We start from the raw sequence: 26753 nt of genomic DNA, 5'->3' as shown, positions 1-26753 counted from the left end.
ATAGCATGAACAGTTTCAAAGGACAAAGAACAGTAAAGCACAGGAACAATCGACACGATTCCCTTCTAAACTAAAAACCTTTTGCCTCTACATGGCCCATATCTGTCTATTCCCTGCCTATTCATATATCTGTCAAGATGCCTCTTACATGCTGCTATTGTATCTACCTCCACCACCTCCTCTAGCAACAAATTCAAGGCAGTTGCCATCTGTGTAAAAACACTTGCTTCTCGGATCTTCTGTAAACTCATGTCCTTTTACCTTAAATCCATGTATTGATGTTACCACCCTGGGAAAAAGACGACAACCGTCCATTCTATTTTTCTCCTCATTTTGTGAACTTCTATAAGATCACCCGTCATCCTTTGACACTGAAGTGAAATCAAATCACGTTTGACGAATCTCTGCTCATGGTTAATCCCTCCAAAACAAGCAACATCTTGGTCAACCTCTTTTGCAACCTCTCCAAACCATCCACATCCCTCTGGTAGTGTAATGACCAGAACTGTACACAATATTCCAAATGTGGTCTAACTAAAGTTCTATACAGCTGCAAAACGACTTGCTAATTTTTATACTCTATGCCCTGACTGAAGACGACAAGCATGCCATATGTATTCTTGACCACCTTATCCACTTGTGTTGCCACTTCCAGGGAACTGTGGTCCTGTATGCCCAGATCCCTCTGCAGATTGATGCTACTAAGGGTTTTGCAATTTACTGTATACTTTACTCCTGCGTAATCTTCCAAAATGACCTTGCATTTGTTCAGGTTAAACTCCATCTGCCATTTCTCCACCCAAGTCTCCAGCCCATCTGTAGCCTGCCGTATCCACTGGCAATCGTATGGTCTCTTTACCTAAGGAAAGGTATATGGCATTGGAGACAGTGCAAAGAAAGTTCACTATGTTAATTCCAGGTACAGGGGATTTTCTTATGGAAAGTTTGAGAAGATTGGGGCTGTCTTTGTTGCAGTTTAGAAGAACAAGAGGATACTTTATTGAAATGGATTCTTAGAGGGCACAACAGGGTAAATGCCCAGATGCGTTTTCCCTGGTGGGGAGTCTAACACCAGACAGCATAAACTCACAATAAGGGTAAACCATTTAAGACATGAGGAATCTATTCTCTCAGAGTTACAATCTGTGGAATTCTTGATAGGGAGGACTGTTAAGCATATCCAAGGCTGATACGGACAGATTTTTAATCAGTAAGTGGTTCAAGGATATTAGGGATAACAAAGGATATGCAGATGAGGATCGTCAGGTCAGCTATGGTAAACTGAATGATTGAAAAGACTTGATGGACCAAATGGGCTATTTCTGTTCCTATATCTCATTGTGTTATGATCTCCTGGTTCAAATGAACGTGACTGGATGAGAAAAACAAAAGCTCCAACTTGGTCAAGTTCTTTAAAATTTGCAAGAGTACATACCTTGCCTTTGCACTGGGAGCATACATCACATATTTGATGAGTTGCCATAAATCTTAACCAACGACTTCCAAATAAAATTCACAGAAAAACAAAAACACATCCACTTCAAAATAAGCAACCATTGCAGTTTATTGGTAAACCGGAATTTGGCCCATGACGCCTGGATTGGCTCTCTGACAAAAAAAGACTTCCATTAAACCCACTGACCTGCCCTTTCTCCTCTGCCCTACCTTCAGTATTCTTTTAAACATACTTGTTTTTAATAAACAGATGATGATGAATTAAATGAATGTGAATCTGTTACTGACAGAGTGAATGAATCTGTAATATAAAGCTGCTCTCACTAATGGGGACCATGACAAATCAATTGTCATAAAAACCCACTTCACTAATGGAAAGGAAATTTACCATCCTTCCTTGGTCAGGCCCAAATGCAAGTCTAGACCCACATGTGGTTGACTCATAACTACTTTCTGAATTGGCCAAGTAAGCCATTCAGATCAAGGTAATTATGACAACAGATGCTGGCCTTTCCAGTGATGCCCATATTCCATCAAAGAACAAAACAATCCAATACATAAAGAGGTCTCTCCTAAACTCTCTTGTTTGTTCTTTAAATGATGCCATTGGATTTGTGACTTTTTTTATATACCTTGAAAGTGCACTGAGTAAAAGATTACATCTTTTCCCAATATTCTCTGTTCTATTGCAAGTTGTTCCATTCTCATCTACCCTTAAAATGAGTTTCCTCTCTCATTACCACCTTCATGAAACTCTGCTCCACCCTCTACAGTCTTGATGTCTCATGCAAAGTAGGACACTTAAATAGTCAAAATTAAGCAAATTTCATAGATTGTTTTCAAAGATCAAGCTAAAAATATCAAGATACTGATTCACATATAGCTACTACATATAGCTACAATGGACATTTGGATCAAAATATTGATAGTTACAGGGCCAACTTGCTACTGTGGATAAATAACTTAACTCCTGTTATATACACTGAGGGAAACCATCAGAAGTGTCTACCAATCAGTTACCTTTCTTTCCCTTGAAGTGGTCACCTACAAACATCAGAAATAATATTAAGATTTTTCTTCTGACAAAGAGGAATTCAAGCAATAGAAATCCAAACTGGGGCTGTGGCTATTCCAGTGCAGGTAATGGAAATGTAGCCTCAACTCAGAAAGACAGCAAGAATATTTACAGACTCACTGGAAAGATTGAGCCATTTTCTGTTATGCTGATACCAAGTTAAAGAGGATTTCATCATATTTCAATCTTGTGTTTGGGTATCTTTTCCAAATAGAGGCAAACATTTGAAAGAATGCATGTTTTGCACATCAACAATCCTGCATCATTTAAATCATTTAGATTAACACTTAATTATTCAAGTAGACTTAAGTATGTCAAAATTAAAAGAGCAACCTTATAATCACCTTTGTCAAACTGGATAAACTATAATTCTGTTCCAGCATGGAAAATATTTCATGAATGATTAGCCACTCACCTTAATCATTACAAATGCTAATGGCAAAGAAGGGAAAGAGAGGAGCAAGGAGAAAAGGGAAAAGGTAGGGGTAGTATTCATAAGGTGAAGTGCCCGATGACTGGAGGGTAGCTAATGTTGTACCTTTGTTTAAGAAAAATTGTAAGGAGAAATAGGGGAACTATAAACCTGAGAGTCTGACTACGGTTGTGGTAAAATTTTTTTTAAGATTAGATTAGATTACTTAGTGTGGAAACAGGCCCTTCGGCCCAACAAGTCCACACCGACCCGCCGAAGCGCAACCCACCCAGACCCATTCCCTTATATTTACCCCTGCACCTAACACTACGGGCAATTTAGCATGGCCAATTCACCTAACCTGCACATCTTTGGATTGTGGGAGGAAACTGGAGCACCCGGAGGAAACCCACACAGACACGGGGAGAATGTGCAAACTCCACACAGTCAGTCGCCTGAGGCCGGAACTGAACCCGGGTCTCTGGTGCTGTGAGGCAGCAGTGCTAACCACTGTGCCACCGTGCTGCCAAATTGTTGGAGATGATTATAAAAGATAGGATTTATGGACATTTAGAGGCGCAAAAATTGATTAGGGATAGTTAGCATGGTTTTGTATGAGGAAAATCATGTCTTACAACTTGAGTTTTTTGGGAAAGTTACCAAAAAGATTGATGATGATAGAGCAGAGATATTGTTTAGTTGGATTTTAGTAAAGCCTTTGACAAAGTCCCACATGGTAGACTAAATAGTAAAGTTAGGTCACATGGTGTTCAGGGTGATCTTGCCAATTGATACATAATTAGCTCAATGGTAGGATACAGTAATGGTGGAGGGTTATTCTTTAGAGATTTGTGATCAGCGGTGTTTCACAGGGATCGGTTCTGAGTCTCTGTTGTATTGTCACTTATATAAATGATATGGATCAGAATATGGAAGGCATGCATAATGTTTGCAGACAACACCAAAATTAGTGGCATTATAGACAGCGAAGAAGGTTTTCTAAGACTACAAAGGGATCTCCATCAAATGAGTCTATGGGCTGAAAAATACAGATGAAATTCAATTTGGATAAATGTGAGGTATTGCATTTTGGTACAACAAACAAGGGTAAGGCTTATACAATTAATGGTAGAGACTTGGGTAGCGTTTGTAGAACAAAGGGACCTGGGGGTGCAGGTACATAATTCTTTGAAGTTTTTACCACATAAAAGGCTTTTAAAAAGTGTTTGGCACACTTGCCTTCATTGCTCAGTCCTTTAAGTATAGGAGTTGGAAAGTCATGTTGAGGTTGTACAGGACATTGGTGAGGCCTCGTCTGGAATACGGTGTCCAGTTCCGGTCACCCAGTTATAGGAAGGATATTACCAAGCTGGAGAGTCTTCAGAAGAGATGCTGCCAGGTATGGAAGATTTCAGTTATAAAGGAAGGCTGGGACATTTTTCCACTGGAGCGTAGGAGGTTGAGAAGTGATCTGATATTTATAAAATAAAGAGAAGTATAGAGGGTTAATGATAGCTGTCTTTTCCCTAGGATGGGGAATTTCAAGACTAGGGGGCACATTTTTAAGGTGAGAGGAGAGAAATTTAAAAAAAATGAGGGGCAAATTTCACACAGAGGGATGCTCATGTTTGGAATTAATTTCCTGAGGAAGTGGTGGGTGCGTGTATAATTACAATGTTTGAGAGGTATTTGGATAGATACATGAATGGGAAAGGTTTGGAGGTATATGGACCAGGAACGGGCAGGTGGGACTAGTTTAGTTCGGGATTATGAATCTATGACTCAAAGAGCTTCCATGCACGTGATAGATCAAATGGCCTCTTTCTGTCCAAATTTATGAATCAACTCCATAAAGGAAAAATCTCCCCCAAAAGACAAATGAGAAGGCCAGGTAACTGTTTTGATCTGTCAATTAAGGGATAAATGTCAGCGTCTGAGGAACTCAGTTACCCTTCATATAAGTAACTGAAGATCTTTTATATCCTCTTGAACAGGGTCCTTATGTACAATTAATCTGAAAGACTGCCTTGTCAAGCAAGCGGCCTGTTTAAGAAGAGACTGCCACCATTGATGACATTCTAACTCACCAAAACCTCATTACTATCTGCATGCACTCAACCTACGAGCAGATAAATAGTTACATAGGTGAAACTTTTGGTCTGTTCCTTGCTGGCAAGAAGTGTGTTCAGTGAGAGATTAAAAACAAGCAGCATATTACACAATCATAGGAACAGCAATAGACAGTTCAGCCTATTCCATCATTTAATATGATTATGGCTGATCAAATACTTCATTGCCTTTTATCTACACTATCTCCATACCTCTTACACTACTGATAATCAAAAATCTATCGACATTTTTAAATATTCCCAAAAACTAAGCTTCCATGGTCCATTGGTCATAACGTTCGAAAGATTCACCATTGTGGTTAAAACAGACTTTCTCCTGATATCAATCCTAAATGGTACACCCAGTCCTAAACTCCCTAACCAGAGGAAATGTTTTTTTCTGCATCAACCCTGTCTATTCCTGCTGTTTCATTTTGTAAAAGAAAGGTATTTTGAACTTCTTAATTTAAATCACAAATGTTTTGCATTTAGAAATTGTGCCAACTCAGCATCTGATGTACTAAACCTGTAGATTCAAGTTTGAATTTAGGTTTTATGATGGGAAATGTTTTGTTTGAAAGGCTACTCGAGAATTAACACCAGTGACTTCATAGAAAGATCCTCATCTCAATGGACTGGCAAATTATTACAGCCCATCATCATACAGGGTTCACGGACCCCCACTATTTGATCAAGAGTGGTTGTAACTACAATCTAATTGTAACTATTACTTTCTGTCAAAAGGAGGGAACATGGTAATAGAAATGCACTCAAACTGGATTATTTTTAAGATGAAAAAAATCACTTGCTGCAGAATTAGAACTTCACAATTTCTCTTTTTTTTTCTTTGTAGCTAATGTATTTTGTTATTCTACCCTGTAGCAGCTGGTAATTAATCTAATTAAAACAACAAAAAAATCTACATTAGTTATACCAATATTACAATTCAATTATGTTAGAATTTAACATACATGTCATTGGTGTCAGGCTCTTCCATTCTGTGGAAGAACAATTAAAAGGCCAGTCATGAGAAAAATAACTGCACAAATGACAACCTCTACTTCAGTGGGTTGACAAAATATGCCTTTCTTGAATTGGACACTTTGCTTTGGTACACAATTTAGAAGACAGATGATCTCTTGTATATGAAGCTACTACACATGCACATAACAATAAAGAATGTGGACATCTGAATCAAGTAAAAACAAATTGCTGGAGAAACTCAGCAGGTCTGGCAGCATCTGTGGAGAGAAAGCAGAGTTAATGTTTCAAGTACAATTTTGAAGGATCACTGGACTCGAACAGTAACTCTGCTTTCTCCCCACAGATGGTGCATGATTTGCTGAGTTTCCCTAGCGATTCTTATTTTTTTGTTACATGTACACTTATCTTTGTTTGCTTTTGAATTGTATAATCTATAGTTGTCTCATAAGGACTTTTGATGGCATAACATCTTCCATTATCTCAGATATCTAAAGCATTTTATAATAAAGCACACTTGAACAGTGGTTATTGTTACGTAGGTAACTTGGCAGTTGATAAGCATACAGCATTATCCCTCAAGCTGTTAAGTGGAAACAATCCGTTGATAAGGTTCTGCATGGGAGACTGATAGCAAAGGTAAGAGCCCAAGGAAATTTGGCAAATTGGATCCACAATCAGCTGAGTGGCAGGAAGAGGGCAATGGTTGAAATGCGTTTTTCCAACTTGAAATCTGTCCAGCGGGGGTCCTGCAGGGGTCAGAGCTGGAGTCCTTGTGGATGCAATTTTTAACAAAATTGACTAAAATGTAGGAAGGTTGATCCGAAAGTTCACAAATAATGCAAAAATTGCTGGGTTAGTAAATAGTGAGGAGGACAGCCTCAGACTACAAGAGGATATAGATGGGCTGATCAGTGGCAAATGGCATTCAATCCAAATAAATGAGGTAATACAGTAGGGCAGAACAAACAAGGTAAGGAAATATATGATGGACATTAGGACCCTGGGGAACACCAAGGATCAGAGGCACCTAGGTGTGCATGTACACTGGTCCCTTAACATATCAGGAGAGGTAGATAAAGTAGTTAAGGAGGTATATGGGTATACTTACCTTGATTAGCTGGGCATAAAGGTCAAGAGCAGGGAGGTCATGCTGTAATTGCATAAAACATTGGTTAGTTCACAGCTAGAGTTTGTGTGCAGTTCTGGAATCCACATTATAGGAGGGATATGAGCACTGAAGAAGGTGCAGAGGAGATTCGACAGGATATTACCTCGACTGGAGAGTTTCAATTATGAAGAGAAATTGGATAGACTGGGGTTGTTTTCCTTGAATCAGAGCAGATTAAGAGAGGGACATGATTGAGAAGTATTAAATTAGGAGGAATACAGAGTAAGTTATACAGGGCAAAAAACTTTTGATGGAGGGATCAATGACTGGGAGCTAGATTTAAGGTAAAGGGCAGATGGTTTGGTGAGATGTGAAGAAAATCCTTTTCAGCCAGAAGGTGGCAGGAAGCTGGAACACTGAGAACTTAAATATTTAAATATACACTCTATGGGTCAAGTGCTAGAAAATAGGGTTAGAATAGTTAGTGGTTGTTTTTGACCAGAGCAGATGTGACGGGCCAAACAGCATTTTTCTGTAATGTTGATTGCTATGACTCTAAGTTCTATAAGCTTGAGCTGATTGAAAACTCTGCTGCCTGTGGCCTAACTTGTTACAAGTCTGATTAGTTTGACCTCTGTGGTCCCTGACCTGCAGAGGCTTTTACCGTATCAACACTTCAACTCTAAAGTTCTCAACCTTAGTTTAAATCTTTTCATGGTCTCACCCTAAGCTATCTCTGTAGCCTCCTGTAGATTGACAAACTTCCATCTGACATTGTAAGCCCAGGCTATTTAGGAATCCTCATAATTCCCTATATCCATCAATGGTGGTTGTGCCTTCATCTGCAATCCCCCCCTTAAACTTATTCACTTTCCTTCTTTCAGACGCCATTTGAAATCCTAGCTTTTTGATGAAATGTGCGCTAATGTGTTTTGTGACTCAATGTCACTTTTGTCCAAAACGTTAATGAAGAAAACTGACAACGTGTAGAACTCACTGATTAGCTGGATATCACATGAGCTTATATAACAACATTTTACAAGGAGAACAAGAGTAGTCCATTTGCCATATCAAGACTGCTCCATCATTCAATAAGATCATACCTAATTAGATTGTGACTTAGCTTTCCTGTAACTCCCACAATTCTCTCTTCCTGATCAAAATCTGTCTAATTCAGCCTTAGATAAATTAAATGTCCTAGCCACCACTATTCTGTCTGGAAGAGAATCCCTCTTCTCCATCTTAAATAAGAGTTACCTGATCTTTAAACTGTGTCCTCTAGTTTAAATTCTTTTACATTATCTCCCCTCAAGCATCCTTAAAATCTTGGAGGTTTCAAATAAGATCACTTCTCACTCTTTTCAATTCCACCAAGTTCAGAACAACTTGCTCAATCTTTCCTCAGTAGATTACAAATCATGAACATAATAGTTAGAAATGTTAAAATGCTAGAGCTGTATGGAAAAGAAAATGTTATATTGAGGCTTTTCCACTTCCCTGACTTCCTATTTCAGAGTGGGCCAACTCTTGAGGAACATTGCTACTGGGCATAGGACTGGCAGATGGAGTTTAATTTAAATAAATGTGAGGTGCTGCATTTGGAAAGGCAAATCAGAGAAGGACTTAAACACTTAATGGTAAGGTCCTGGGGAGTGTTGCTGAACAAAGAGACCTTAGAGTGCAGGTTCATAATTGTTCAAAGTTTGTGCGAAGATTTGTAGCTCGGGTGCTTGTTGCTGTGGTTCTGTTCGCCGAGCTGGAAGTTTATCAACAAAGACGGTATACTTAAACTACTGGACTTGTGCCTCACAACACACTTCACATTCAACAACCAGATATACGAACAAATCAACGGAACACCCATGGGATCACCAAATCTGCTATCTTTACCTGGTCTGCCTACATGTGACTCCAAACTCATGGCAATATGGTTAACTCTTAAATGCTCTCCACAATGACTGTGCACGTGCATCATATCACTAGAAAATGTAAAGAAAGGAGTAAAATGGACAGACCACTTTAAGCATCAACTTAAGCACCGGAAATGACAATGGAAAATACAGACCTGCTAAGCCTACAAAGTTCTCCTTAACAATATCTCCAAGAATATGCAAAAATTGGAGTAGCTGTACCACAGACCAGTCAAGTAACAGCCTGACAATGTCTGTAAGGTATGATTCCACAGGTATGACCATGTTCTGGATACTACTATTAACAGAGTATATCCTATCCCACTGGCAAGATAGACCATCTAATAGTGGTATCATTGTACTACAATGGCAGGAATGAGTTGCCCTGGGAGTCCTCAACAATGACTCCGTACCCTGTGAAACCTAGTCAGCCTTGGGTATAGGCAACCCCTTGTTTACCACTTTCTTCAGCCCAACTAATGTAGTGTACAAAATACCATGCAAGGACTGCACTAAACACTATATAGGACAAACAGGAAGACAGCTAACAATCCGCATACATGAACATCAACTAGCCACGAAACGACATGACCTTAGTAGCCACACACGCAGACAACAAGCAACATGAATTCGACTGGGACAACACTACTATCATAGGGCAAGCCAGACAGAGAACAGCCAGGGAATTCCTAGAAGCATGTGGCATTCATCCACAAACTCCATCAACAAACACATCGACCTGGACCCAATATACCAACCACTACAGCGGACAGCTGAAACTGACAACCGGAAGCGGCAGGGACAGACCACTATAAACACCGGAGGAAACATCAAAGAAGCGCTTTGCAGGAGGCTCCCAAGCACTGATGATGTCGCCTAGCCAGGGGACGAAACGTTTGCAACAAAAACTTCCAGCTCGGCGAACAGAACCACAGCAGGTTCATAATTCCTTTGAAGTGGAGTCGCAGGTAGATAGGATAATGAAGGTGGCGTTTGGTATGCTTTCCTTTATTGCTCCAAGCATCGAGTACAGGAGTTGGGAGGTCATCTTGTGGCTGCACAAGTCGTTGGTCAGGCCACTTTTGGAACGTTGCGTGCAATTTTGGTCTCCCTCCTATTGGAAAGATGTTGTGAAACTTGAAAGGGTTCAGACAAGGTTTACAAGGATGTTGCCAGGGTTGGAGGATTTGAGTTATAGGGAGAAGCTGAACAGGCTAGGGCTGTTTTCCCTGGAGCATCGGCGGCTGAGCTACAACCTTATAGAGGTTTATAAGATCATGAGGGGCATGGATAGGGTAAATGGACAAGGTGGTGGTGGCGGTGGGGTGGGGGAGTCCAGAACTAGAGGGCTAAGGTGTAAGGCAAGAGGGGAAAGATTTAAAAGAGACCTAAAGGGCAACTTTTTCTCACAGAGGTTGGTGCGTGTATGAAATGAGCTGTATGGAGACTGGTACAATTATAACATTTAAAAGGCTTCTTGATGGGTATATGGAATAGGAAAGATTTAGAGGAATATGGGCCAAATGCTGGAAAATGGGACTAGATTTATTTAGTCAGCATGGCTGAGTCGTACTGAAGTGTCTGTTTATGTTCTGTATATCTCTATGGTTCTATGTTTCAGGATATATTCTTTCCTCAAAATCCTTGTAGAGCACCTTATATCACCAAGCTGGAAGAAATAACTGAGGTAGAGGGGCAAAACCACAATGGGATTAGAAAACAATGATACCAAGAACTCTTAAATTGAAATATCAATTGCCAATGATGGTTATAGCACGCTGTCACTGGGGAGATGGGTGAACACGGCAGGCTGCAGGATGGGATACAGCGTTTTGTACAAGTCAGGAGGGGGGTCAAGAATGCAATGGCGTTTGATCCCTAGTTAGCAAACTAAACTTGATAAAAAGTGCTCTTGGAACTAAAGGAGTGAACATTTAAAGGAGAGGGTTTATTTTTCCTTAAATCCTCACACATACTAATTTACAGAACTGTATGCTACATGGTCCAAGTATTGGTTAGATCAAGTCCAAACTGTCACTTACCACTTCTTAGTAGTTCAGTATGGGCATCTTTTTGGTGGAGAAGCTCTACGTCATAATTTGCTGAAGTGTTTGCATGTTGTTCTTCCTTTAAATGAAGGACAGTCAGAATGTAAAGGTAATATGTGTTTGTTTACAGTCAATAAACCAATGTTATATACCTAAGCTGCAGGGAACTGACCACATCAATAAAATCCTTTTCCAACTTGTACTTATCTTTTGGGGCCATTAAGATAGGTCAGTTTTGGCTTTAATAAAAGCACATTTTTAAGATTAGAAGAGAATTTTTTTAGTTTATCTGTAAAGTATGGTACGACCGGGCTCAACAGTAGCACCACATCAGAGTGCGAAACAAATCTTGGATACAAAAGAGGAATAAAAGGCAAAGTAGTAGCATTACTTACAGTGTCTAAAAAAAGTTAGAAGTAAGATAGCTATAACATTCCAGCCAGTAAAGAATTTCAAATAGCAGCAGCTCAGCACATGGTCTGACCATCCGCGCCAAGTCCCAGTCCAACAAACGTTCTGCTTCTCTCCAAGCCTCCAGTCCGCTCCGCTCCGACACTCAGCTACGCTGCTCTGGAATCCAGGTTTCCCCTCACACTCCTAGGTTATTTCTAACTAATGTTTTAGATACCAAGTAATGCTACTACTTACCTTTAATTCCTCTTTTGTATCCAAGATTTGCACTTAGGTACTTGTACCTAAGGTGGTACCATTAAAGGCAGCCATTGTAAAAACTCTTCACTGTACTCCTATGCTTCTGTCCTGCACTATACATGACAATAAAGGTTATGCTGTTCTGTTACCTTCAGCACCATTTAATCCTTGCATACAGCTTATGCTTTGTACAACTGGCCTGAACAGTAATGTTATGTTTGTTCTTTCCTGTATGTAGGCAAGCAAAAATGATGTTATCCATCTTTAGCAACAAGATGACTAACCTATTAGTTTTGTGTGTGTGTAAACAAAGATTTCTGTTCCCACTCCAGCAGTGTTATCTCTCGTGTTCCCAAGGATTTATCCTCAGCCCCCTCACACCTCCTATTCATCATTTACAATCTGCCCTTTACATGATGACCTCTCTCCTCCCATGTAGTGTATCGGAGATATCAGAATTCTTCTGATGCTGGCTTTTTGATCATCTCTGATTTTATTTGCTCTATCACTGCTGATCAAGACTTGCACTACCTGAGCTCCAAACTAAACAATCATCTTCGTAATCATCTCTGCCTCTGTTTTGCTGAAACCTAAATTCTTTACGCGAGCTTTTGGGCATCTTATCAAATTTCATTATACAGGTTACATCATATTTTATTTCATAATGCTCCTCAGGATATTTTGTTAAGCATGCTGTACATATACAAATTGTGGTCACATGTGATTGCAAAATTCAGACAGTACACACAGAACTTACAAGAACAATGTTGGTGTGAATCTCACCATGTTACTATAAATACTTCCATAACATTTAGTGTATTAGATGGTGCAGGACCTTCACAATTGCTAAACCACTTTGCAACTTTTAATTTGTCGAGTCCTATCGCTTTGCTGCAGCATCAAGTCTCATCTCTGTAGATGGTTTACAACTTTGAGAAGGTGACATGAAACAATGCATATCCAGTCAAGATATCAGATGTATACAAAGTTTAAAACAATTGAAGTTTTATTTCCTAACACAAATCAACCGGCTTGAAGTAGATTTTTACACAAGTGATGCCATAGCCATTCAGATTTGACTAATTTCTAGTTTTCCTTCTCTCACTAAAACTCTCAGTCACCATTACTTGGTTGTATTTGGGCCATCAAGTCCATTAGGAGAAAGTGAGGACTGCAGATACTGGAGATCAGAGTCAAAAAGTGTGGCATTGGGAAAGCACAGCCATTCAGGCGACATCCGAGGAGCAGGAGAATCGATATTTTGGGAATAAGCCTATCAAGTCCACACTTTTACAGACACCAATTAATCCCCATTTGTTTTATGAACGGCCCCATTATTCCTTGTACATCTACCTCAGCTAGAAGGCTACTCTAGGTATTAATCTTTCAACAAAACATTTATTGATATCAATACACAGTCACAATGCCCATCCTCACTGGAGAGAAATGAACCCAATTTAGATAGCAGTGGGAATAAGCTGGCGTGGGGAACCCACTCACTAGGTAATCTTCCCCAAGCACACCTATTTCAGTGATAAAATCTCTGATGATCTCCCATGCCTCCAGATTGACCACAGATTTTTTAAAATTAAATTAATGCCTGGACACCAGTATTAATCACCCATCCCTAAAGCCCAGAGGACAGTCAAGGGTGAACCAGATTGCTAGCAGCTTGGAGCCACATGTGGTTTCCTTCCCTAAAGCACACGAGTGACCCAGGTGAGTTTTTCCTGACAACAATTTCAAGGTCACAATTGGAATGTTAATTCCAGATTTTCTTATCAAACTTAAATCCACCACTTGTCATGGCAGGATCAAACCTGCCTCTCCAGAACATTCTCTGGATTGATACCAATGATATTACCACCATTGCCTCTCCTCTCAGATAGCCATTACGGATATGTGGCTACATGATGACATGGATTGTATCGTGAATATTGAGGCACATATGGGGTTCAACAAAAACAGGAAGATAGGAAAGGGAATAAAGGGAATCAGCTCTGTTTAATGAGGATGACATTTGTACATTAATTAGAGATGAGCTTGGTTCAGAATATAAGGCTGACGAACCAGTCTGGATGGAGAGGAGGAATAGTAGGCAGAAAATAAATGACTCGTGACAGTGGTCTACAAGCCCCTCAGAAATAACCACAATGTGGATAAAGTACACAAGGAATACTGCATTCTTGTGATAAAGTGATGGCCACAATTAAGTCATTTTAATCTACTGGAAAAGTCACACTGGTAATGATAGTCTGCATGAAGAACTCAATGTTTCTGAGATAGTTTCTTAGAGCAGCACATATGAAACAGACGAGACAGCAGGCTCGAGTAGAGTTAGGTTGATAGTCTGCATGAAGAACTCAATGTTTCTGAGATTGTTTCATATGTGCTGCTCTAAGAAACTGACGAGACAGCAGGCTCGAGTAGAGTTAGGTTTATGTAATGTGACAGAATTAATGACCTCTGAGTAAAGGCATCTGCAGGGAGCATTGACCACAATATGATGAATCTTTGTATTCAGTTTGAAAGTGAGAAGATTGGATCGAAGATTGATATTTCAAACCTAAATAAGGTCAACTATTTTGAACTAGCTTAACTGAATTCGAAAGCTAGGCTAGGGGATAGATCCACAGAGAATTAGGGACAGACATTTGATTAGATACCCTACAGTATGGAAACAGGCCCTTTGGCCCAACAAGTCCACACCGACTCCCCAAAGAGTAACCCACCCAGACCCATTCCCCTACCCTATATTACCCCAACTAATGCACCTAACACTATGGGCAATTTGGCATGGCCAATTCACCTGGCCTGCACATTTTTGGATTGTGGGAGGAAACCGGAGCACTCTGAGGAAACAGGGGGAATGTGCAAACTCCACATAGACAGTCACGCGAGGTGGGAATCAAATCCAGGTCCCTGGCGCTGTGATGCAGCAGTATTGACCACTGAGCCACTGTGCCTCCCATCAAAAGACTTCAGTCGTGAACAAAGCAGTGGATGTCCGGTTCTGAACCAGACACCTTTCGTATGTTAGGCGAATGCGATAATCACTGCACTACAGAAACTTATTTAAACAGATATTTCAGAACATAGTACTTAGAATATGTAGATTCTTATTATAAAGAAAAATTCTAAGTGGAAGACCAACTGTCAATGTTTAACTGAAGTTAAGGAGAGCATCAAATTAAAGAAAAATGGACAATTGCACAATGAGAGGCAAGTCAGAGAACTGGACAGAACAAAAAACAGAAGAATAACTCAAAGATTAATCAGGAGGAAAAAAACTTGAGCATGAGGGGAAGCGAGCTAGAAATGCTCAAATGAATAGCAAGTGTTTTTACTGCGATTTAAAAAGGCGAGTAAATAAATTGAGTGTTGGTCCTATAGGGAATGAGAAAAGGGAGTTAATAAATAATAAGGAATAGCAGAAGAAATGAACAAATATTTTACTTCCGTCTTCGCTACAAAGTATACAAAAACATTCCAATAATAGCTATAAATCTGAAGGTGGAAAGGAGAATGAGAGATTAGTGAAATGTCAATCACCAGGGAAGTGGGACTTAGCAGACTGCTGGAGGGGCAGGCTGACAAGTCTCTGGGCTCAGATGGATTTCATTTTCTGGTCCTAACAGAGGTGGCTAAAATGGGAGATATGTTGGCGTTAATTTTCCAAAATTTGCTGGATTCTGGATAGTAGCAAATATAACTCCTCCATTCAAGGGAGGGAAGCAGCAAATAGGAAACTAAACACCGGTTAGCTTGACATCTGATTCTAACACGTGCCCCCTGATAAACCATAAAGATTATTACAGCTGGACACTTACAAATATTCCATGTAATCAGAAGAGTCAGCATGATTTTAATGAAAGGAAAATCATGTTTAAACAGATTATTATAGTGCTTTGAGGAACTGGAACTGCAGTTATAGGGATTTAAATTTGGATTTTCAGAAGGCGTTTGAGAAGATGCCACCTAAAATATTTACTGCACAGAGTAGGAGCCTCAGCATGTTGGGGTGAACATACTAGCAAGGAATGATGATTGGCTGGATAGCAAGAAACAAAAGTATACACAAATGGGTCTTTATCTGATTGGTATGACATTGCAAGGAGGCTCCTAAAGGGCGCTGCTTTTTACAAATTATACCAAGAAAGTCTTGATGACTTCAATTAAGGGATCAAAGATGAAGACTAAATTTGCAAATGACACAAAGGTAAAGAGGATGTAAGGAGGCCAAAGGTTGGTACAGGCAGACTGAGTGAGTGAGCAAATTTCTAGAAGATGTGGGAAAACATTATTCACGGTGGCAGGAAGAACTAAAAACAGAGTGTAATATAAATGAAGCATGCAATGTACAGTGATCTAGGTGCTCTAGTGCAAGAGTTACAAAAATTAAAATGCAGATACAATTAGCAATTAAGGTGGCTAATGGAATGCTATTCTTTATTACAAGAGGAATTGACCATAAAACTAAGAATGTTGTGCTTCAGTTATACAGAACACTGATGAGACATCTGGAAAATGGTACACAGTTTTAGTTTTCTTAAATAAGGATGTAAATGTTTTCGAGGCAGTTCAGAGGAGGTTCACTGGATTGATACCTGGAATAAGTAGATTGCCTTATAGGAATGGAATGGACAGGCTGGGCTTATTTCAACTGAAGTTCAGAAGCATAACCGATGACTTGATTGAAGTTTACAAGATTCTAATGGTCCTGACGACGTGAACATGTGGGTGAGCCCAGAACCTGAGGCACTGTTTAAAAATGAAGGTTGCCCTCAGAGGACAAAGGTAAGGAAATTGTTTTCCTTTTAGAGGGTAGTGCGACTTTGGAACACTCTGCCTCAGAAGAGAATGGGGCCAGGGTCAACAAACATTTCCACGGCGGAGGTAAATCGACTCTTGTTAGAGAAGGGAATTTAAGATTATCGGAGTAGGTGGCTTGGAGTTCAAAACACAACAGATTAATCATGATCCTACTGAATGGTGGAGCAGATACAAGGGTTTGAATGGCCTATTTCAGATGCTCGCATTCATGTCTATTTGTGTCATTTTGTCTGCATACCTAATTGAACGGAGTGGTTTGCTAGACTCCTGAAGAGGGCAGTTTTGAGTCTTTCACATTGCTGTGGATCTGGAGTCACATGTAGATCCAACAGGTAAGGATGACATATTTCCTTCCCTAAAGGACATTAGTGGACCTTTGGCAATTCCACATTTGCCTCATCAGCTCAATCAGAATCATTCGCAAACTCAAGAAAACTGCTAGCCCTTAAAGTTCTTTTAAAAAAAAGGAAAATATTGCAGATGCCAAATGTGAAATAAAATTTGAGAGGAGGGTTGGCAACAAAATATTAACCTCCATTTCTCTCTCCAATGTTGCAATACTGAAATATTTCCAGCAGCTCCTGTTCTATCACTGAATTCTGAATAAATTATGTAGATTACAACTTTAACGGGTTTTGAAGTTATTTTCAAAAATATTAATCTGTAATTTTCATTAACTTTACCCTTCCTTTTAAGCCAACACAATGTTGATAGGGAAGGAACAATCCCAATTCCCCTTTCCCACACTTAAAACCAGGTATTTTGATTGGATTATCATGCCACCTTGTGGCTGCCTTGTAACCAGTTCACTTGATAGAGTAGTTAAACATATCAGGAAACACTGGCACAAGTTGTTCCAGTAAAACACACAACACAATTAACACTCAAAGTTGTCCTAGTAATCTCACTGTACATTGAGCAGCAAAATTAAGAAACATTGAACCCCACAGCATTTTAACAATGCAAAAGATCAATGAATGTCATTTATTTTGAAAATTCAATAAAATACTTTCTCCCCATACCCGGTCCCAGGGTGTAGAAAGCTTTCAATGATGAACAAATTGCAGCAGGTACATTATCACTGCATGCCACACAAATACGATACAGGGTAATACATATAAACACATAAAATGGGAGGAACAGTACAGACATAGGGTAACAGTCTCAGCGACATTATCATACAAAGGATCATAAAGTAATGTTACAAGAGCAGACAGCTTGAGTGTGACTGCAAAATTGAAAAGGAAAACTATCCAACCAAAAAGAAAGATTATATTGCACACCGTCACGTGTTACATGCAATATAACCTATTGATCAGTTTTCATGATCTAATGTTCTATTTTAAAATCAAATTTACTAACCTGTTCACTGACACTGAATGTAGGCTAGCAAACAGAAATATGATGTGGAGAGAAAATAATTCGAAAATTACTTTGAAAAATGTTAATTTTCACAAACTGAAAATAAGAACTAAAAAACAATTAGATGCTGCACTCTACTTAACTAGACAGTTTTGAGGGGAAGAAAAAAACCTACCTTCATGGGTATATTAGTAATAGTAGTGGAGGCAAGGTCAAAGTGTTGCTGAACAAGAGAAGTGAGCTTTGCAGGTAACTGTCTTCCTGCACGGACACTGTGTACTTCACTCGTTAAAGCCAAAGAGATCTACAAAAAACAAATTTAAATGGTGACTAAAATCTTTGACAACCAAGTTAAATAACATTGTTTTTACAAGACACCAATAGGATATATTCACCACTTTAACAGTCAAGATGTAAAGTAGAACACTGATCCTAAATATCTAAAGTTACAACAAAATTAAGTTGTCTATTTAATTAGGAATAACTTTAAACTATTTTTTGTTTACTTAGCATGTTTGGGATGTAGGTTTGCTTGCTGAGCTGCAAGGTTCATTTCCAGATGTTTCCTTACCCTACTGGGTAACATCTTCAGTGGGCCTCATGCGAAACAATGCTGAAAATTCCTGCTATTTATATGTTTGGGTTTCTTTGGATTGGTGATGTCACTTCATGTGATATTATTTCCTGTTCCTTTTCTCAGGGCGCGGTAGATGGGGTCTAACTCGATATGTTTGTTGATAGAGTTTTGGTTGGAATGCTATGCTTCTAGGAATTCTCGTGCCTGTCTTTGTATGGCTTGTCCTAGGGTGGATGTGTTGTCCCAGTCGAGGTGGTGTTCTTCCTCATCCGTATGTGAGGATACTAGTGAGAGAGGGTCATGTCTTTTTGTGGCTAGTTGGTTAGCATGCTTAATATAATTAAAAATCATGAGGTGCTTCTATTGAAATTATATAAAATTCAACACTGAGTAGAGGATGAAATATTAGGACAGCTGACTAATAGCTTGGTCAGTGAGGTAGATTTTAAGGAGCATCATTAAAGGAGAAAGAGATTGAGAAGTTTGGGTGGGAAATTCTAAAGTCAGGGGCTAGATTTTAAAATAGTTTATTACCATGCTCAAATTTCCACTCACTGAAGTCAATAGAGGGAAAGGAAAAAAGAAATCATCAGAACATGCAGCTAATTCAATGCCAGCTATCTTACACCAATTGACAAAATCTAAATTACTCCCGTTATTTTCAGCTCCTTTAAGCATCCCAAACATTGAGGAAAGTCAGTTCTGAACTTTCCAAGGTTATTCACAGCTGGAACTGCATTATTCTCTGGGGATGCTGCATTTTGTTTTGCATCATCGGTGACACTAATAAACACAGCAAACTCCACAGTTCAACAAAAGTTCTCAATCTAGTTTCCTTCAAAAAACTATTTCAAAACAAAACAGGGAACACACTTTTTGCAACAATCAAATGAGTACAGGGACGGAAGAAATGTGCTTCATTTTAGGAACCTTAAGAGCAATATGATTAGCTCTAGCACTAAAAACTGACCACATCTAAACAAACCATTTTAATAAAATAATCCTTGAAAATATTATTTGATCACCTTTCTATTTAAAAACTACAGCAATTAATAGAAAACAATGAATGGCACATAGTTTAATTTCAGGGTCATTTATTGTTTGTAAATGAAACAGATTTGTAAATATACAGCCTTTGGTTACTGTTCTATTGCTGCATATTAATATACATTTTAATTAAGTACATCAACTTCGGCTCCTTCAATTTTTAGTAATGTTCATGGCATTGGTTTTTCCTTTCTAGAAGACTCTAGCTGCAGGTCCATCACACGGCTGGCCAGTGACAAGCCATCACCAGTCCCACCACATGCTGCCGATTGCTAGTCACAGCCTTTAAAAAAGTTGATTTTTTTTGTCATAAGCTGTGATTCAGACACCAGTGAGGAGTCTGCACAAACATTATGTGTATACACACACAGCACCATTTTCTGTCACTTTTTTTTTTAAAAAGAGCAGCAACAGCTGTTTTGTCAAAACATAAACCAAATCCTGCTCTGTTTCAGAGAACATATGGGACCCCATGGCATGACGCCTAAATGTCCTGGAATACCTTTCTCCCCAAGATGCTCTCACACTGCTTTATATTTGCATCCAACCAGGACATGAATATATTATCTGTTGCACATCGTTAAAATACGATCATTGCATATACGATTTGTCCCTATAATCAAGAGTTTAAATCGAAGCTAAAATGCAAAATGTGCCAACTCTTTATTCTAAGTAGGGCTCACATCTTTCCTTGGACGATCCGAAACTATGCTGTCTTCGCCCGCAGTGTAGGTATGTATTAAGACCAGCTCACAATGTTGAATTTGCATCAAGCTGAAAGGAAAGAAGAAATATTTAGCAGACTATCTGTGCAAAGGCAATGCTGCATGTCTACACCTCCTGTAAATCAGCAGTTGGCCATCACATTTCTCACTGAATTGATAAGCTAATTTGGCATACTTGTCCTTAACTTTGATAAATAAACATTAAATGTTTTAAAACCAAGATTTTTTCATTCCATGCTAAGTAGGAAATTTGGTAGACTTTTAAGATGAGGTTGCTATGCAAAGCAATCTGTGTTCAGCAAGCTTTGAACAAAGCTGCCACAAAGAAACTTGGAAATAATCAACTAAAAATCATCACTTGACATTACTCATGTCATCGGTATTATTTCTAAATTGGCCCATCTTCAATCAAAAACAAAAAGAGAATGTCCAAATAAAACTAGTTAGAACAATACTGAATTACAATCAAAACAAAACAGCAAAACCAAAGGACAAAAACAGAAATTGATGGAGAAACTCAGCAGGTCTGGCAGCATCTGTGGTAAGAAAGCAGAGTTAACATTTTAAGTCTGATGATTCTTCAGAAAGCAAGTTTTTTTTTAACCACTTGGACACATCACTGACATGAAAGAGAGCAGATTCATCAGAATACTGAGTATTTAGAAACTTGCACATTTGTTAACTGTGAACAAGAATTCTTCCATAAGACAACTGCTCAGGAACCAAGCTTTTTGTTAAATACAACATACGGATATGAATATTGATCAAGTAAATTCTTTGCATTGAAGAACAGACCCAAAACTTACTTATCAGAACTGGCTGCTAACTTATTATGCTCATGGATAGTCTCTTGAACACAGTCTTCCAACATTCGCACATGGCTGTCACTGCACAACAGGTTTAGAACAGAGAAATAGCAGGGAATCAGAATGAACTTGGCAAAATAGTTCAGAGTTCACAGTGTACAGTGATCACGATATAGAAATCACAAACTAAAATCTTAAAGCAATCTTGCCAATCAATAGTATCTTATTAATTATATGTAACACAAAGTTTGTGAGAAGATTTTATCTAGGGTGCTCGTTGTTGTGGTTCTGTTCGCCGAGCTGGGAATTTGTGTTGCAGACGTTTCGTCCCCTGTCTAGGTGATATCCTCAGTGCTTGGGAGCCTCCTGTGAAGCGCTTCTGTGATGTTTCCTTTGGCATTTATAACGGTTTGAATCTGCCGCTTCCGGTTGTCAGTTCCAGCTGTCCGTTGCAGTGGCCGGTATATTGGGTCCAGGTCGCTGTGCTTATTGATTGAATCTGTGGATGAGTGCCATGCCTCTAGGAATTCCCTGGCTGTTCTCTGTTTGGCTTGTCCTATGATAGTAGTGTTGTCCCAGTCGAATTCATGTTGCTTGTCATCTGCGTGTGTGGCTACTAAGGATAGCTGGTCATGTCGTTTCGTGGTTAGTTGGTGTTCATGGATGCGGATCGTTAGTTGTCTTCCTGTTTGTCCTATGTAGTATTTTGTGCAGTCCTTGCATGGGATTTTGTACAGTACGTTGGTTTTGCTCATGTTAGGTATCGGGTCCTTTGTTCTGGTGAGTTGTTGTCTGAGAGTGGCTGTTGAGCCAAACAGAGAACAGCCAGGGAATTCCTAGAGGCATGGCACTCATCCACTGATTCAATCAACAAGCACATCGACCTGGACCCAATATACCGACCACTGCAACGGACAGCTGGAACTGACAACCGGAAGCAACAGATTCAAACCACTACGAATGCCAAAGGAAACATCACAGAAGCGCTTCACAGGAGGCTCCCAAGCACTGAGGATGTCACCTAGACAGGGGACGAAACGTCTCAACACAAATTCCCAGCTCGGTGAACAGAACCATAACATATGTAACACATTCTCAGTATAAGAAATAAAAAAATTCTTAACACAGATCCAAGCATTTTTTGGTGTCGATCCAGAGGTCTTTTCAACAGCGTCCTCCAAGTTGATGACAACAGCTCACATTTATGCTCTTCTGATATTAGATATTGGATAAACTTGATAATTTCATTCACAGCAGTAGCATCAAGAGGGGTGATGGTGAGGTACAACTGGGTGCTGTCGGCGCACTTGTGAAAATTAACAATGCACTTTCAAAAACCCCCCCCGGGGTACTACAGGATTTAGCATGGGGTTGACAAATAGCTTACTAGGGGCACAAGAGAGGCAAAAGGGAAAAAGTGGGAAGATCATCCACTGCAAGTGATATTCTGGCTAGGGAGACAGATAAAAACAGAATTGAGTGAGTGCAATCCCAGTAGAGTGACAAAACTGGAGTAGTGAAGAAATAGGATAATTTGGTGAATGACGTTAAAGGCTGCAGACAAATGCAAGGAGGCAACACTTACCTTTGTCAGTCATATAGAATGGGATGCAATGTGGAGAGGTGATTGCCTCGTGGTATCATAACAGACTATTAACCCAGAAACCCAGCTAGTGTTCTGGGGACCTGGGTTCAAATCCTATCATGATTCGATAAAATGATTCTGGAATTAAGGGTCTAATGATGATAATGAAACCATTATCGATTGTCGGAAAACCCGAGAAACTAGATTGACTCATGTCCTTTAGGGAAGCAAATCAGTCATCCTCACCTAGTCTGGCCTATATGCGACTCCAGATGCACAGTAATATGGCTGACTCCTAACTGTCCTCTGGACAATCAGGGATGGGAATAAATGCTGATCAAGCCAGAGATGCCCACATTCCGTGAGTGAATTAAAAAAACACAATTAGTCATTTTGGTAAGCGGTATTTTGTTCGGTTTCAGTGTGGAAACTTATTTGGGGATTCAAACATGGCATTCTGGGCAAGATGGGTGCAAATTTGGGAGGCAACATATTAAAGGACTTTGGAGAGAGATCAAGAGACAGAATTGTAAGCTGTAAGATTTGATTTTTGATGCAGCAGGTGATGGCTGCTGATTTAGAAGTAATCTGTGCAAAAAGGGACATGACAAAAATCAATCTGAAACAAGCTTTAGTTTGATGAAGATGCCAAATTTGTACTCAGATCACAACAAAATCTATTATAACAATCTAAATTGGTCTGAGTTCAATTAAAAGGTTTTAAATATATTCAGTTATGTTCCAAAGTACTACAGTTAAATTGTAAGTCATAAAACAATTGTATAGTGGATAATGTGAACCACAGGTTTCATGCATCCTCCCAAAATATAAATCAAAGTAATGGAAGCATTTTCTGCAAAGATGACAAATTTGTGTTTTGATGCATTTTGTTCAGAAATTAATAATCAATTTAAAGCAATTCAAGTTATCAATCTATTAGACGCCAACAAAATACATTTGTTCAAATGACCGAATAAGAATTATTGCAAATGCTACAGAGAATACCAAAGCAGCACACCTTTTGGCGTTAGTTATACAAATGATACGACCCCGATTGCTGACACGGTCTGCATTCTCCATTAATGTGGTCCGGGCTTCATGCTGATAATCGGTACATTTGCACAGGACCTCCACTGCTTCGACTAAACCATGCAGCACACTGCAACACTCTGGGTCCATGCGAGGGTTCGGAGGCCCAACGGCCGCTAAGGCTGCCATCAACTGGTACAGAAAATATGATCCATTATTATTGATGCAATAGAAAAACTCTGGTGAATTAAGATGTTTACATACTACACAGAGTTGATAACGATGGTTATTTTAGAAAAATGAGAAATTCTGAAACCAAGTCATAAAATCATAATAGATAGACCAAGGAAGGCTATTCAGCCCATTATGCCAAAGGCAAAGCTAATAAATTAGGCCAAATCTCATCCTTTTAATCTAATTCTCTTTTCAAACCAACTAAGTAAAATAAATACTTAATGTCACCTCAGTTTCTTCTGTCAAGCATATCAAATCCTGTCTGTAGAAACAGTTTCTCATGTACTCTATTAAAATCTAAAATCACTCATGCTTTTGAATACCTCTAGAAAGACCTCTTCTTATCCTTTACTTTAAGGAGGCCAACCCCAGTTTCTCCAGCCTCTCCACGTAACTGAAGACCCTCATCTCTAGTACCATTCTGGTCAATCTCTTCTCACTGCTTCCTGAATTGGAAGGTGTTAGAATTGGACACAAGTCTCCACCTGGGACCTAAAGCAGAGTTTTATTAAAATTTAGCAGAACTTTGACTTTGAACTGTCCTTTCAAAAACAAAACTCCACATACTTCTTTTCTAAAAATAAAACTCTTCTTTAACTTACCCTATCATCTTGAATGATTTGTGTACACACACCCCAGGTCTCTGTTCCTATACCTGCTTCGAAATTGTATCATTTAGTTCAGGCTTCACATCAATTACTTTTTCAGCAGCACTGATTATTCACAACTTGAAGTTTTCATTTCAGATTTCCAGCACACTAATCTACTCTTTCATTTAGTTGATATTGCCTCTCTTTCTTCCTACCAAAATCTATTACTTCATGCTTCATTGCATTAATATTTAATTTGTTCCAAGTCTGACCATTTCGCCAGGCCACCTATACCCTCCTGAAAGCCATTCCTGTCCCGTTATTCATTATATGTTCAAGTTTCTTGTCATTGCAAACTTTAGGATTTTGCCCTGCATACCCACGTTCAGGTCAGTTACGTATCAAAATAGTATAGTGATCCTGTACCAACCTTGGGAATGATCACTGAATATTAACAAATAAACAACTGTTCACCAGGGTTTGGTTAAGAAAAAGAAGGAAGCATATGTCAGGTATAGACAGGAGAGATCGGGTGAATCCTTATAAGAGAATAAGGCAGTAGGAGTATACTTAAGAGGGAAATCAGGAGGGCAAAAATGGGACATGAGATAGCTTTGGCAAATAGAATTAAGGAGAATCCAAAGAGCATTTACAAATACACTAAAGACTAAAGGGTAACCAGGAAGCAAAGAGGGCCCCTCAAAGATCAGCAAAGTTGGGGAAGATACTAAACGAACATGTTGCATCAGTGTTTACTGTGGAAAAGGACATGGAAGATATAGAATGTAGGGAAAGAGATGGTGACATCTTGAAAAATGTACACACTAAAAGATGAGGAAGTGCTGGATGTCTTGAAATTGATAAAGGTGGATAAATCCTAATCAGGTGTACCCCAGAACTCTGTGGGAAGCTAGGGAAGTGATTGCTGGGTCCCTTGCTGAGATATTTGTATCATCAATAATCACAGGTGCCAGAATATTGGAGGTTGGCTAACGTGGTACCATTATTTAAGAAAGGTGGCAAGGACAAGCCAAGAACTATAGACCAATGAGCCTGACACTGGCAGTGGGCAAGCTGTTGGATCCTGAGAGACAGGATTTACTTGTACTTGGAAAGGCAAGAACTGAATAGGGACAGTCAACATGGCTTTCTGTGGGAAATAACGTCTCACAAACTTGATTGAGTTTTCAGTAATAGTAACAAAGAAGATCGAGGAGGGCAGAGCAGTGGACATGATCTATATGGACTTCAGTAAAGTGTTCGACAAGGTTCCCCATGGGACACTGATTAGCAAGGTTAGATCTCATGGAATACAGGGAGAACTAGCCGTTTGGATACAGAGCTTGAAGGTCGAGGGTGGTGGTGGTGGAGGGTTGTTTTTCAGACTGGAGGCCTGTCACCAGTGGAATGCTACAAGGATCAGTACTGGGTCCACTACTCTTCATCATTTATATAAATGATTTGGATGCGAGCATAAGAGGTATAGCTAGTAAGTTTGCAGATGACATCAAAATTGGACCAAAAGTGGACAGCGAAGAGGGTTACCTTGGATTACAATGGGATCTTGATCAGATGGGCCAATGAGCTGAGGAGTGACAGATGGAGTTTAATTTAGATAAATGCGAGGTGCTGCATTTTGGGAAAGCAAATATTAGGAGGGCTTATACACCTAATGGTAAGGTCTTAGGGAGTGTTGCTAAAAAAAGTGACCTTGGAATGCAGGTTCATAGCTCCTTGAAAGTAGAGTCGCAGGTAAATAGGATAGTGAAGGCAGCATTTGGTATGCTTTCCTTTATTGGTCAGAGCATTGAGTATAGGAGTTGGGAGGTCATGTTGCAGCTGTACGGGACATTGGTTTGGCCACTTTTGGAATATTCCGTACAATTCTGGTCTCCTTCCTATAGAAAAGATGTTGTGAAACTTGAAAGGATTCAGAAAAGATTTACAAGGATGTTGCCAGGGTTGGAGAGTTTGGGCTAAACAGAGAGGCTGAATAGGCTGGGGCTATTTTCCCTGGAGCAAAGAAGGCTGAGGGGTGACTTCAGTGGTTTTATAAAATCATGAGGGGCATGGATAAAATAAATTGACATAGTCCTTTCCCTGGGGTGGGGGAGTCCAGAACTAGAGGGCATAGGTTTAGGATAAGAGGGGAAAGATATAAAAGGGAAGTAAGGGGCAACATTTTCACGCAGAGGGTGGTGTGTGAGCTGCCAG

At 39.5% G+C, this 26753-nt stretch overlaps 1 protein-coding gene across 2 annotated transcripts in view; it reads right to left on the bottom strand.

The window, feature by feature from the left end:
• The window catches only part of ints13 (integrator complex subunit 13), a 79474-nt gene that overhangs the window by 32467 nt on the left and 20254 nt on the right, over positions 1-26753 (bottom strand). The window contains exons 4-9 of one of the 2 annotated variants that reach the window (XM_043713348.1): positions 23705-23907; positions 21102-21182; positions 20254-20344; positions 18122-18250; positions 17947-17970; positions 11095-11179 (exon numbers count right to left, since the gene is read on the bottom strand). In XM_043713348.1, the coding sequence (XP_043569283.1) occupies positions 11095-11179; positions 17947-17970; positions 18122-18250; positions 20254-20344; positions 21102-21182; positions 23705-23907 (613 nt within the window). The remainder of the gene's footprint in view (positions 1-11094; positions 11180-17946; positions 17971-18121; positions 18251-20253; positions 20345-21101; positions 21183-23704; positions 23908-26753) is intronic. The other variant, XM_043713349.1, reaches the window with a different exon arrangement.

The sequence above is a fragment of the Chiloscyllium plagiosum genome, chromosome 23 (genome assembly GCF_004010195.1).
Source record: "Chiloscyllium plagiosum isolate BGI_BamShark_2017 chromosome 23, ASM401019v2, whole genome shotgun sequence".
In the NCBI taxonomy this organism is placed as follows: Eukaryota; Metazoa; Chordata; class Chondrichthyes; order Orectolobiformes; family Hemiscylliidae; genus Chiloscyllium; species Chiloscyllium plagiosum.
Note: the sequence above shows the minus strand (reverse complement) of the source record. Positions and strands in the feature narration are given on the sequence as shown.